At 48.2% G+C, this 14807-nt stretch overlaps 1 protein-coding gene across 4 annotated transcripts in view; it reads left to right on the top strand.

Annotated features, from left to right (window-relative positions):
• Positions 1-12: 12 nt before the first annotated feature.
• The window catches only part of PSKH1 (protein serine kinase H1), a 28781-nt gene continuing 13986 nt past the window's right edge, over positions 13-14807 (top strand). For 2 of the 4 annotated variants that reach the window (XM_077887891.1, XM_077887905.1), the window contains exons 1-2: positions 13-149; positions 12049-13069. In XM_077887891.1, the coding sequence (XP_077744017.1) occupies positions 12119-13069 (951 nt within the window). In that variant the 5' untranslated portion in view covers positions 13-149; positions 12049-12118. Of the gene's footprint in view, positions 150-438; positions 700-11010; positions 11306-12048; positions 13070-14807 lie in introns of those variants that run through there. The other 2 variants (XM_077887902.1, XM_077887899.1) reach the window with 2 other exon arrangements.

The following is a 14807-nucleotide window of genomic DNA, read 5'->3' on the forward strand; positions in this document are numbered from 1 at the left end:
GTTTGTTTTGGCGTAAAGCGCGCGCTGTGATGACGTCAGGACGCTGACGCCCGAGGATGGCGGCGGCGGTGGCGGCGGCGACCCTGTCCGCAGTCTGGAGAGGGTCAGCGCAGCCGCCGAGACGCCGACGACCCCGCCGCCCGCTCGAGGTGAGGCGGCCCGGCCCAGGGCGACTGCCCGACGGGCGGGAGGGGCTGGCGACCTGCGGCCATGGTCGCTTCCTGGTGCCCTGGGCCTATCCTCGCCCGGCCGGAGCCCCGTGCGCCGGGGCCTCCGGGACTGGGGCGCAGGCCAGGCGAGGGCTGCTCGGGATGCCTGGTGTTGGAGGCTGGACGGGCCTCAACCGTGCTGCTGTGCCGGGGAGCCCGGCTCTGGGGCCGCGTGGGCCTGGTCGACGTGCTCAGCTTCCCTGCCTGCTGTTCAGCCAGCCGGCGTCGGGCAGGGTGAACTAAGCAGGTTGTCCTCCCTGCTTTCTCGTGCCCGCCACCTACCGCACGCCCCTCCTTTGCGACTGAACGCTAGCAGCTGTCGGGCAGCCGGTCGCTTCCGTGTTCAGGCGGGGAAAAGCAGGCTTGAGCCTGGCCGGGTTGCCTGCCCCGCAAGCCAATAGCCTTCAGCTTACGAGGGGAAGCCCAGCGCCCCACGCTCATTCCCCCTCCACGAAGCTGCTGAAGCGATCGGTCCCACCTGAAAATTTGAGTAAGTGCTTCACTGCCTGAAACGGGATCCCTGGTGCCTACAGGATGAAGTCCAAGCTTCGCAGCAAGGCGCTCAGGGCTCTTCGTAATCTGGTAGAGGCCTAACCGGAAGTTAACACCTGGGCACTTCTCCCTTCTGTTTACAGTTGGTCGTTGGGACACGTGAGCCCGCTGTGTTCAGTGTTTTAATACCCTTGTACTTTAGATACGCATTTTGTAATATTCTTTTACCCCCACCCCTAACCACCAGAATGGAAAATTTACATCTGTCCTTTAAAATCCACCTTAGATTTCATTTCCTTTTCCAAGGGAGAAGGCTCCCTTGCCTCACAGGTAACCGTTGGCTCCTATGTATTTTATTCATGTGACTACAGTTGAGTATATCATGTGGTATCACGCGATGGTGGGTCTGGGTCTCCTGTCTGAGTGTCTGGCTCTATGCCTGGCATAAAGTAGTTGCTGAATGGACTGGGATAGGTTGCTGGTCTAAAACTAGAAATAGGGACGCAGTTTGGCGCAGCGGTTTGGCGCCTGCCTTTGGCCCAGGGCGCGATCCTGGAGACCCGGGATCTAATCCCACATCAGGCTCCCGGTGCTTGGAGCCTGCTTCTCCCTCTGCCTATGTCTCTGCCTCCCTCTCTCTCTCTCTGACTATCATAAATAAATAAAAATTAAAAAAAAAACCCAGCGATCAAGATTGATGATATTAAAAAAGAATAAAAAAAAAACTAGAAATAGATTCACTGTATTATTGAGGCCTTATCAGAGGCCAGGATCTGACATAAGGAGAGCAAATGTATATCTCCCGTTTGCACATGCACACATATTCCTGTGGTAGGTGGTGCAGCCTTGTCAACTTCCATGGTCTAAGATCCCTTGGGGTAGTTTTTCAAGATACAGATTCAAGAGTCTCTCTCTGATATTTGGATTCAGAAGATCTGGAGCCTGGTAGAAATCTGTATTTTGAAAAAACAAAACAAAACAAAACACATCTCAGAGGACTTTGCTCCCTGGTTGAACATCTTTGTCATTGCACTAGGAATCTGCTGTGTCTTCTTTGTCCTGTAGGAAGGGCTAGCTGTGACATGTGGACTCCTGTTATAGCCTTGTTGCCCATACTGAGGGAGGCAGTATGATTTGCTGGTTAGTAGTATGGACTTTGGAGTCAGAAAGACTTGGATTCAGTTTTTGGTTTTTGTGAGATCTTGAGGTCTTTTGAGTCCTATCTTGCTCGTTCCAAAATAGCAGTAATCGTGCCTACTGTGTGTGGTTGCACGGAGGAATGAGAGTTCCTACGAGATGCTTAATATAGTTGGAATTCAGGAAATGGAAGCCATTGTTATTACTAATGCTGCTTTTCCCAGAGTGTGTCCCTTGTCAAAAGGAGAACTCAGGTAGCTTGTTTGCTCTTCAGACAGCCTCATGTAGGAAGGTGCCTTAAAGGATTTCCTTGAGGTGATTTCTGCTTATCAGGGAAAGCTCTGACAAAACTGTGCTTCTACTCAGGGCAGTTATAGTTGGTCATTTCCCTAGAAGAGGCTTGGAATGCTGATTTACCAGAGGGTAGGTTTGTTGCATAAGCACTTTGTCCCTGTCTAATTGCAGTGGCTGTGCTTGTTGACTTGTATAAATGAGCTAGAGAAAGTGCAGCTTTCAGGAAACCTGTTTGCCTCTGACACTGAGCTAGAGTTGCACCTGACCTGGAATGGAACATCCCTGCAGATCCTACTGTCTGTGGAATTTGAAATAGATACTGGGGATCTCTGTTGGTCGCAGTTCACAGTTAAACGAGTGAGACTTTGGTTTGGCTTTCTGTCTTACAAGTGTTAGCATGTTGTATGGACAATTCTGTCCTCTTCAGAGCTTCCTGACTGTGTGATATGAATGGGCTATAAGTGTGCCAAAGAATTGAATCGATAGCCAAGAACAGCCATCTCTCTCAACCCTAGGATACACAGAGAAAATTTTGAGAAGTACAGCCCTAGAGGAACGGAAGCAATTCTGCTTGTGAGAGCTAGAGACTTATTTATTTGAACTCCTTTTCCTTCCAAGAATCTTACTCAGTGACTATTATGTGGATTTGTGTTGGCTAGGTCATCACTGAGCTAATTCTTGGGACAGCTTTCTGTTGCTGTGGTATCTGATATGATGCTAAAGTAAAAAATGTAGTGTTTTCATTTTGTAGGGGAAGATTATCGCAGAGGGTCCCCTTCCAGACTGGCAGTCTTGAAGTGGCCTCACCATGCATCATTAGAGAGATTCTTGTGTAGAATCATCTGTGCTGTAAGTTCCTTGAGAGCAGAGATTATGGCAGCCTTCTTTTTGTCTGTCACAGTCCCTGGCTGAGTTCCTGGCCCACAGCAGGAGCTCAGTAAATATTTGTGGGTTGAACCTTGGGATTTTGGAAGAAGAACCCCAGGTACATTGCCAGAGTCTGTAGTTCTGATGATCAGATGGCCAGTGGGTGGGATGTCTTAGATGGAGCTGGGGTCATGATAAAATGAGGACACAGTAGACTTTTGAACTTTTTCCCTCTCAGCCCCAAGGCTGGAGTCTGTCCACCAGTTATTACCATGTAAAGCTTGGTGCCTAACTGGAGTCTTGAGAACTGGTGTCCTGAGTTACTGTATTCTAAGAAGAAGTCATAACAATTTTTATTATGAAATATTAAAGGTTAAATCATCTTGGGCACTGGGGTAGCTCAGGGGTTGAGCGTCTGCCTTTGGCTCAGGTTGTGATCCCAGGACCCTGGGATCGAGTTCTATATCAGGCTCCCTACGGGGAGCCTGCTTCTCCCTCTGCCTATGTCTTTGCCTCGTTCTTTGTGTTTCTTATGAATAAATAAAATAGAATCTTTTTTTTTTAAAGATTTTATTTATTTATTCATGATAGTCACACAGAGAGACAGAGAGGCAGAGACACAGGCAGAGGGAGAAGCAGGCTCCATGCAGGGAGCCCAACGTGGGATTCGATCCCGGGTCTCCAGGATCACGCCCCGGGCCAAAGGCAGGCACCAAACCGCTGCGCCACCCAGGGATCCCAATAAAATCTTTTTTAAAAAAGTTAAAATATCTTTAGACTCAAACACTGCAATAATTTGGTATGTATTCTTCTGGCACTTTAAAAAATTCATATAATAGGCTGTACATTTCTTTTTTTTTTTTTAAGATTTTATTTATTTATTCATGATATACACAAAGAAAGAGAGGCAGAGAGACAGGCAGAGGGAGAAGCACTGAGAGCCCGATGCGGGACTTGATCCCGGGATCCCAGGATTGCGCCCTGGGCCAAAGGCAGGCGCTAAACCGCTGAGCCACCCAGGGATCCCCAGACTGTACATTTCTACAAAATATATATTTTTTAACTTTAAAAATATAATATTTGGTGATGATTTTAAGAAATAACAACAGCACAGGAATATGTAAAGCTATAAGTGAAAGTCCTTCTCCCTCCGCTCACTTATTTCCTTCCTTCCTTCCTTCCTTCCTTCCTTCCTTCCTTCCTTCCTTCCTTCCTTCCTTCCTTCCTTCCTTCCTCCTGTTCCCTTCACATTTACACACCCTAGAAGCAATCCCTGTCAACAGTTTTTCTTTTTCCTTTCGAGGATATTTTTCCATATATGTGTCTGTATCTTTTTTTTTTTAAAGATTTTATTTATTTTTTCATGAGAAACAGAGAGAGAAAGAGAGAGGCAGACACAGGCAGAGGGAGAAGCAGGCTCCGTGCAGGGAGCCCGACTCCCGGACTCTGTCCTGGGTCTCCAGGATCGCACCCTGGGCTGAAGGCGGCGCTAAACCACTGAGCCACCCGGCTGCCCTGTATCTTTTTTTATTTTTTTATTTTTTATTTATTTATTTTTATTTTTATTTTTTTTAATTTAAAAAAAATTTTTTTTTAAATTTTATTTATTTATGATAGTCACATAGAGAGAGAGAGAGAGAGAGGCAGAGACATAGGCAGAGGGAGAAGCAGGCTCCATGCACCGGGAGCCTGACGTGGGATTCGATCCGGGGTCTCCAGGATCGCGCCCTGGGCCAAAGGCAGGCGCCAAACCGCTGCGCCACCCAGGGATCCCTATTTTTTTAATTTATGATAGTCACACAGAGAGAGAGAGAGAGGCAGAGACATAGGCAGAGGGAGAAGCAGGCTCCATGCACTGGGAGCCTGACGTGGGACTCGATCCTGGATCTCCAGGATCGCGCCCTGGGCCAAAGGCAGGCGCTAAACCGCTGCGCCACCCAGGGATCCCTGTATCTTTTTTTAAATCCATCATTGGACATATGCTTCAGATACTATTTTAAACTACATATTACATCACAGATATGGATCCTGGCATGAAGCCATTCAATAAAATTGGCTAGTAACTTTCTTTGTTAGTATATATGGATTTACCTCATTCATTTCAACAGCTTCACAGCCTTCCATTATATGAATAGATGTTAATGTATGTAATTATTCCCTTATTGATGGATATTTGGGTAATTTCCATTTTTTCATTATTACAAAGAACATTTTCTTTTTTTTTTTAAGATTTTATTTATTCATGAACGACACAGAGAGAGAGGCAGAGACACAGGCAGAGGGAGAAGAGGCTCCATGCAGGGAGCTGGACGTGGGACTCGATCCCGGGTCTCCAGGATCACGCCCTGCCTGGGCTGAAGGCGGCGCTAAACCGCTGAGCCACCCAGGCCGCCCCAAAGAACATTTTCATGAACTTGTTTGTGCAACTATATCTGCAGACTCGCAGAAGTGGTTTTATAGAATTATTTTTGAGAATGGAATTGCTAGGTGCAGTGTCCCTTTTGTTTCAGAAAGCAGATGCACATAGCTCCCCTTAAGGTTGCTGAGGTCCTTGTTCAAGGGGTTTTCATCTAAAGTGACAAGTTCTTTTGCCTGGTGTCTCTGCTTGCCTCATGATGGTTAGAAGTGTTGTTTAGCAGTTACTTATTTCAGGGATTACTGGGAGATTACTGCCTACTTCATTTGATAGATTTTCAAAACAGTCTTTTCAAAACAGCATGATATAGAGATCTTCGCAGGTGAAAGGTTGCAAAGCTTTTCTGTGGAGGACAATCTTAGGGGGTGTTACTGGAGAGGGCGGGTTGCCTATGGGCCCCTGCCAGGGACACAGCCACAGTCTCGGCTTCTGTGGCCAGGAAATTGTTTCGGGATCCATCTTAGGCCCTTCTCCTCTCTTTCCCATGGGGTCAAGTCTGACAGCTTGTGGACAAACTTGCTTTGGAGTTCAGTTAACAATCTAAGAAAAACAGGCCTGAGAGCTCCAGCTTCCTTTGTTGTTGAGGACATTTACACAGGTACCAAAGGAGCAGGGCTCTGGTTTAATCACCAGTCTGGCTTCTTCCTGCCACTTGAAAATGTTTGAGGTTCTGGGACTGTTGCCTTGCAGCAAGTAGAAATCCAAGAGCCAGACCACCTTTCATTCATTGTTAACAAACATGAATGCATGCTCTGAGCTCAGCACTTCACTGGGTGCCAGAGAGTTCTAGAAACCTGAGAAGTGGCTTCTTCCTTCAAGAGGCTGAAAAATAGTGTTCTAAAGCGATCTAGAGTGCAGCAGTGAGCAGTGTGACCCAGATTATACTTGGAATGGTAGTTTCATAATATAGGCCCTTCAGAAAAGGTCCTCAGTAAAGGCCGGTTGTTTCATCAGCTGAATGTTCTGAAGAAGGATAGAGGCCTTGACCTGGTGAGGCTGAGCCCCAGACTCTTTGGAGTCTCCTTTGTGATGGAAGGAACTGTGAATGGAGAACTAGGAGATTTGGGTCCGTGCTTGGCTGTCACTACTTAAAGTGGCTGTGGGCAAATTTCTACTTTCCTGGTCCTGTCATTCCTCAGTGAGAACAGTAGTGCTGAATGCTCATGCCCACTACCACACTGTAACATGCTTGCACTCCTCGGGGAGTCCTCGGAATCAGGCTGGGAGTTGAGGGTGTGGAGGCTGACTCTAGAGATTTCTTCAGTTCCTTCTGCAAGATGTGTTAGGACTGGTATCATGAAGAGGAACAGTGACTTGTGATAGCTGGCATAATGTGACCTCCTTAGTCCTTTCTCACACCCTGGTCACTGTGCTAGGGACATACACAGGAGGGCTGGGGGCAGGAAGACAATCTGCCCTTATTCCCAGAAGTTTTGTCAGACTCCTTCCCTGTTCCTATCTTTGCCTTTTCACCTGATCTCTGAGCAATGGGAATTTAACAGATGTGATTGGTTGTGTGGAGCAGCTGTGGTAACCTGGATGCTGTTGGCTGTTGCCCCTTCCCAGAGCTAGCAGCCTCTCTCCTTCACTCTTCATCTAGTTGGGAAGGTGGAGTCCAAGCGTCAGCTTATCTTGGAAGACTTTCTAATTGGAACAAATGTGGGAGAAACTATGTCCCAGGAAGGAAGAAGGAAGGTCAGAGAGGGATAATTTTTGGCTCTCTTACTGCTGACTTGAAATCCCTATGCAGGCTTTGTTTAAAGTGAGAAGTCAGGCCTTTTCTTTTGTAAACCTTAGTTTTTCTCATCAGAACCAGACTAGATGTGCACATTTAAACAAAAGACCCAGTGCACACGCCTGGAAACAATTACTTATTTTGCAGATCTTGGGAGAAGACCTCCAAGCAGCTATGCTGGGTCACCCATGCAGTTTGTTTTCTCTCTGAATGGTGGTAGACATTGCTTACCGGTGATCCTGGAGGTCAGGGGCCTCTGTTCTGCCTCAGGAATCCTGACCTAGGAACTGTCTTGTTCCTGAGCTTCAGCCCTTTATAGCATTGAGAGTTTTGTGTTTTCCATGAAAGAAGAGATGAGTCTGCAAAATTCTAGTCCACAGTTCTAATCTTGAGCCTCTGTGAAAACAAACCTTGTTTCTAAGTGTCTTTGTTTTTTTTTTTTTTTTAAATTTATTTTTGTTTATTTATGATAGTCATACAGAGAGAGAGAGAGGCAGAGACACAGGCAGAGGGAGAAGCAGGCTCCATGCACCGGGAGCCCGACGTGGGATTCGATCCCGGGTCTCCAGGATCGCGCCCTGGGCCAAAGGCAGGCGCCAAACCGCTGCGCCACCCAGGGATCCCTCTAAGTGTCTTTGTTTAACATGATTTCCTGTGCTACTATGTAGGATCTCCTGGGCTCTTCCTTATGTTGGTGGAGGAATCCTTCCCCGTCATGAGAGAAAGATCCCTCATTCTGCTGAGAGTCATATTGACATACTGATTAAAATCTGAGCCCTTAGTCTGTGGTCTCCAGATTCCTCCTTTTTATCTAATTGAGGGCTCGGATATGTTTCATTAATGAGCTTGTTCCTTGAAAGAGTTAGCCACACTACACCGATCGGTATCACCACCTTAGAATCTGGCCCTTGACTCACTGGAATTTGGTGGCCTCTGTGGGTTCTCTGTGACCCCCAAATTGCCTTAGCAAAACCTGCCTGGGTCTTCCTCTGCTGCCTTTGATGGGATCGTTTGCTGGCTTCTCAGTGGCTGGGAGTGGGAGGTTTAGGTGTTGCCCCCTTGGCCCCAAGCACCACCCTTGGTCAGCCTCTTCAAATGTCAGATTCTACCTTTGTGTCATATGGATGTTGCACATGCACTGCAGCATACCCAAGACTGATCTCTCCCTGATGCTTCCCAGATCTGTCCCTCCTGCTGCGCTGCTGACCCGTTTGCCCAGGAGCCCAGGCAAGGGACTAGAGCTGCCCTCTCTCCTTCCTTTCACCCCTTAGGTCTCCCCTTCAGTCCTTGTCAGTTTTCCCCGCTGACATCTTTCCACCCTGCTATCTGGGCCACCACCCTCCTCACCCGCCCTTTTAATAGACTTTGACCCTCCTCCAGTTCTGCCTCACACTTCTTTCTAAACACAGATTGATTGCCGTCTTTGTAAACCCTTTGTAGCTCGGGTCAACTCCCTGGAAGGTCCTGGTTCCTCACCCTAATTTGTGTTGTCTGCAGCTTGGTTCCTTCTGCTTCCAGAACTTCAACCCAGCCTGCCCCCAGGGCTGTCTTCATACCACCAACGTGCCTGGTCCTAGGCCCAGGGTAATCTTTGAGTATGTTGTGCTCTCTGTCTGAAACACCATTCCCACCTCTCCTCAACTGACTCCTTCTTACTTTAAACTTAAATTCAGTGTGGGAGGGGATCCCTGGGTGGCTCAGCGGTTTAGTGCCTGCCTTTGGCCCAGGGCACGATCCTGGAATCCCGGGCTCGAGTCCCACATCGGGCTCCGGGCATGGAGCCTGCTTCTCCCTCCTCCTGTGTCTCTCTGCCCCGCCCCCCCTCAGTCTATCATAAATAAATAAATAAATCTTAAAATAAATAAATAAATAAATTCATTGTGGGGGTCACCTCCGGGAAGCTTTCCCTGAGACCTGTGTCACTCTACATGTATGTTGTTATTTTTCTTTTTTCTTTCTTCTTTCTTTCTTTCTTCTTTCTTTCTTTCTTTCTTTCTTCTTTCTTTCTTTCTTCCTTCCTTCCTTCCTTTCTCTCTCTCTCTCTCTCTCTCTCTCTTTCTTTCTTTCTTTCTTTCTTTTCTTTCTTTCTTTTCAAAGATTTTTATTTATTTATTCATGAGAGACTCAGAGAGAAAGAGAGGCAGAAACACAGGCAGAGGGAGAAGCAGGCTCCATGCAGGGAGTGACTCCCAGGTCTCCAGGACCACGCCTCAGGCTGCAGGCGGCACTAAGCCGCTGCGCCACCGGGGCCACCCTATGTTGTTATTTCTTAAGCCTAATACTTACTATTGCTGTTTTGAAATGATCTCTTCCTATGTTTTTTTCATCTTACACTGTGACTTTGGTGACCGTGTTTTGCTTTTGTATCTGTGTGTGTGTTAAAATGTAATCTACATTGGACCATGTCTTATTCATTCCCATATCCCTAAGCACCTGGTAGATATTTGTGAGATAAACTAAAATATATATGGATCTCTACCCCCAGTTCCTGGCACAGGGTTCCTAAAACCCTCGTAATTTCAAAGTGATATGAGCATGAGGAGCATCTCTGTTCTAATATTTGGCCTTTGAACTTAGTTCTTGATACAGGCTCCTGAAACCCTTGCAATTTCTTGGCTGATAGGAGTGTCTTTTGTTCTAATGAGGTGACTCTGAGTGGGCTCCTAGGTGACTCCTAGATGGGAACTGGTCACCAGAAAGACTCAAGCCATGATTAGAAGATTGGAATTTTCAGCCCTGCCTCTTATTCTCTTGAGAAGGGAGTAGGGCTGAAGATGGAGTTAATGATAATCATGCCTATGGGATGAACTCTCCATAAAATTCCAATAGTAGAGTGCTTGAGGGACTTCTGGCTTGTTGAGCACATGGAAATACTGAGAGAGTGGTGCACCCAGAGAGAGCATAAAAGCTCTGCACCCCTTCCCACATGCCTTGCTCACCATCTCTTCCATCTGGATGTTCACCTGTATCTCTTATCATATCCTTTAATAAACTGCTAAATGTAAGTGTTTCCCTGAGTTCTGGGAGTCTCTCTAGCAAATTAATTAAACTTGAGGGAGTTGTTGAGACCCAACCTGATCTATGGCCAGTTGATCAGAAGAACAGGTAATAACCCAGGCTTCTGAATGGCATCTGAAATGTGTGTGAGGGAGAGAACAGTCTTAGGGGACTGAGCCCTTAACCTGTGGGAGCTGACGCTATCTTTAAGTAGACAGTAGACAATGTAGTTAAATTGTCGGACATCTGGCTGACGTTACCGAATTGCTTGGTGTAGGGACTCCACACATGTGATCAAAGGTGTCAGCAGTGAAGTGTTCTAGGGGCACTGGCTGACTCCAGTCGGTGGAGTGTGCGACTCTTCATCTTGGGGTTGCGAGTTCGAGCCCCATGTTGGGTATAGAGGTTACTTTAAAAAAAAAAAAAAATCTGGGCAGCCCTGGTGGCTCAGCAGTTTGGTGCCGCCTTCAGCCCAGGGTGTGATCCTGGAGACCTAGAATTGAATCCCATGTCTGGCTCCCCGCATGGAGCCTGTTTCTCCCTCTGCCTGTGTCTCTGCCTCTCTCTCTCTCTCTCTCTCTCTCTGTATCTCTCTGTATCTCTCATGAATAAATAAAATCTTTAAAAAAAATTTAAAAAGTAAAATTTTAAAAAGAAAAGAAGTGAAGTGTTCTCTGTGAAGGTAAAAGAGACACATGCAGTGAAGAAATACACAGTACGAAAGAACTCTTTATTTCCTAACATAGAAAGGAAAAGAGCTGTTTTTTTTTCCTTCACAATGTTTTGTAAATGTTTGACCTGAATTGATAATTTTACCCCTAATTCTGTATGTCATAGTCAATAGGAAATTCTCAGCTGCCCTCTTTGACCTGTGGAGCTCTTCAATAGACTTAAAGAAGGACAGCCAGGGTAGAGGTAACCTCTGGAAACTTCACCTTATCAAGGCCCCAACAACCATAGGTTTTATGGTTAGAACATCTCTAAGAAGCACATGGAAAAACTCTTGGATCCTCATCCCAAGGAAGCAGAGTACCCTGATCCACAGCCTGAGTCACATCAAGATGAAACTGTTAGTGTCCTTTCTGAGCTCAAGGTTCCCTTTGTCTCTTGAATGAAGCCCAGGATAGTTCGGTAGCTACCTGGTGGCAGTGTGCTAAGGTTTGTGGTCCTAAGTTTACTGGGGTTGATTTCAGCTAGCTTTGGGATTTCAGCCATCCATGTGGTGAACTGAAAGTGGAAGACCCTGGAACAGAGTGTTAGACTGCCAGATGAAGATGATGCTTTAATGGGAACCATCTAGGAAAGAGTAAGGTTAGGGCAAAGATCCAGGACAGGGCTGGTAGTGTTGGCAGCAGTTGTAGGAGGGAATCAATGCCTGCAGGAGGCCTAGAGGGCCTGGAAAGCTATCCTTAAGGGGTGCCTTGGGGAAGTGGCTTTCTGAGCCATCGTAGGTGATAGCGTTGGAGAGCAGGCCTCCCAACATTCCACACCCCCATTTCAGAAAAGATGAGTCAGAATAATAAGAGGAATGATTTTAACATTTAAAAAAAACTTTGAACTTTGACTAGGATAAGGGACCCAGGCAGAGTAGGGAGGAGGGTGGGGGCAGTGACAGCTAAGCCTGGTGCATGTTCTTGCCCTGCACTTGGGGTTGGAAAGCAGCATGAGAATCAGATCCAGGGAGATTAAGTCAAGACCATGAAGCTCAGGCCCAGCCTTTCATCCGGACCTTCCATTGAGCACTCAGGGACCAAGGCCGTCCTTCCTTCTAGAGAACCATATTAGAGTCAGGTCTTCAGGCTACATTTCTTGAGGAGCAAGAGAGAGGGGATGAGGGTGACTAGTATCCTTTCCGTGGTACTCCTGGCTATACTGACTTGCCCTTTCTTCTGTGTGCATAGGTGTAGACAGGGCATTGCCTGCAGAGCAGGTCCTGCCAACCTCCCTGGAGAGGATGCCCCCGTGTCCGTGATGGGCTGTGGGACAAGCAAGGTCCTTCCTGAGCCGCCAAAGGATGTCCAGCTGGATCTCGTCAAGAAGGTGGAGCCCTCCAGTGGCACTGAGAAGGATGTGCACAAGCACTTCATCACAGAGGTGAACAGTGATCTTAAAGCTGGGTTCCCAGCAGCCAGTCAGTGTGCAAACCCCTGCCCCAGTGCCCCCATTACCAGCCACACAGAGCCTCCTTCAGAACCACCACGCAGGGCCAGGGTGGCTAAGTACAGGGCTAAGTTTGACCCACGTGTGACAGCCAAGTATGACATCAAAGCTCTGATTGGCCGAGGCAGCTTCAGCCGAGTGGTACGTGTGGAGCACCGGGCAACCCGGCAGCCATATGCCATCAAGATGATTGAGACCAAGTACCGGGAAGGGCGAGAGGTATGTGAGTCAGAGCTGCGTGTGCTGCGCCGGGTGCGTCATGCCAACATCATCCAGCTGGTGGAGGTGTTTGAGACGCAGGAGCGTGTGTACATGGTGATGGAGCTGGCCACCGGTGGAGAGCTCTTTGACCGGATCATCGCCAAGGGTTCTTTCACTGAACGTGATGCCACAAGAGTGCTGCAGATGGTGCTGGATGGTGTCCGATATCTGCATGCACTGGGCATTACACACCGAGACCTCAAGCCTGAAAACCTGCTCTACTACCACCCAGGCACTGACTCCAAGATCATCATCACTGACTTTGGCCTGGCCAGCGCCCGCAAGAAGGGTGACGACTGCCTGATGAAGACCACCTGTGGCACACCCGAGTACATTGCTCCTGAGGTCCTGGTCCGCAAGCCCTACACCAATTCAGTTGACATGTGGGCACTGGGTGTCATTGCCTACATCCTGCTCAGTGGCACCATGCCCTTTGAGGATGACAACCGTACCAGACTGTACCGGCAAATCCTCAGGGGCAAGTACAGTTACTCTGGGGAGGTGAGTCTACCCTGTCCGGGGATGGTGGGAGGCCCTGGAAGAGGGGGTGTATCCGGCAGCTCTTGATCAGGGCATGTGCCCTGAGGGCTCTGCTCATGGGTTCAGATAAGTAATGTAAAAATGATGAAGTGAGATGAGTAGGGTATCTTAGTTTGGATTTCCCTGAAAGTGAGCCCGTAGACTTGGGAGCAGGTAGTGTAATTGGGATTTGAGTCCAGTAAACACAGGCAGAAGGGTGGAAAAGTGAGGCAGAAAGGAAGGAAGCCAATAAATGGGCTGTGGAGGAGCCAACTGCCACTGTGGGCCATTGGAACTTCCACTGGGACCTGGTGAATAATCACGTGGTGCATGCCTCAGAGTTGTATCACCAAGGGACTAGAAGGTGGGTTTTAACCCACTGACTCCTATAAGAGTTAAGGATTTCTTTGTAGGGAAGGGTGTCAAACCCTTCCAGGCTATCCTGAATGCTGGCTAGTGCTGGAGGAAATCTTTAGGCTGAGAAGCGGGGAACACAGGTACCGGCATCTGGGGAGCTGTCTGCCTGCACAGGGGCATTGCAGCCGTAGGCGAACTCAGAAGGCGGCTGGAGCGTGTGAGCCACAGTGGCCACTGTATCTGTTCCATGGGGACTGGGACAAGCTACAGTGACCGTGCCCTGTCAAAAGGAGCCCCTGCTGCTCATCTCTGCCCAATTTTGCCACACAGCCCAGAAGATTCTGTGTCCCCAGATGCTCCAGTTTTTTAAAGAGAAGCCAGAAAATTTGATCTTAAAATGTTGGAATTCCATTTGTGTATTTAAATACTACCTTGTGTGGCAACAAATACTAACCTGCAGGCCAGATTCAACCAGTAGACCATCATGATGTGTGTGTCTTTGGATCCACTGATTGTCTTGATATGTGAAAAAAATTGTTAGGTTTCAGCACTGCTGCGAACTGAAGGAAGGCACACAGAAGGAGTGAGCTGGTTGGTCCTTAGGCAGGATGCTAACTGTGGGGGACATGAGGCTGACCTTAGCAAGAGCAGGTGCTGTAAGCATAATGGTGGGCTTGGGAGGGTGGCAAATAACAGAATGTGCAACAGTTTAAATGGGAGGTAAACTAAGCTTTGCAGGATGCTGTCAAGGCAGCGAGGGCCCCTCCCCAGGTGCCCCCTGCAGAGCGCTCCCAGGTGTGGGCTTCCATAAACAACCCATATGGAGGGGAGGAACCAACTGCCTTCTGAAACCTCCTTCCAGGGGTTTTGGACTGGGCCCTCTCTGGCCCCAGCCAACTGGCCCAGAGCAGCATTTCCAGTAGGAGTCACCCCAAAGCCTCTTGCCACTTTGTCTTCAGTGCTTGAGGTCCCATGCCCCACCAGACTCCCTGTCAGCTTTCAGACGTGATCGTGGGGTCAGTCAAGGACTCCCTGGGAGGATGGTGACTGGCATTCCTTAGGGGGATCTCCAGGTCTCATGTCCAAGTGGTGCAAGGAATGGAGGGAAGCCTTCGTGGTTAGGCCAGCTCTGTGCTGGCCACAGGTGAAGGAGAAAGCAGAATGTTCTCTAGCTCTCTCCTAAAGTTTTCATATCTTCTTTGCTCCACATAGATTCACATGGATTCAGCAAAACAAATGCTGGGAAGCATTTGGCTAGCATCTAGCTCAGGCTAGAATGGCATAGTCACAGAGGGCACCTCTCCCATCCTCTGGCCAGATTTCATCACAGGGCAGAAGACCCAGGATCCACCTCCCAGAGGCA

This window comes from Canis aureus, chromosome 3 (assembly GCF_053574225.1).
Source record: "Canis aureus isolate CA01 chromosome 3, VMU_Caureus_v.1.0, whole genome shotgun sequence".
Taxonomy (NCBI): Eukaryota; Metazoa; Chordata; class Mammalia; order Carnivora; family Canidae; genus Canis; species Canis aureus.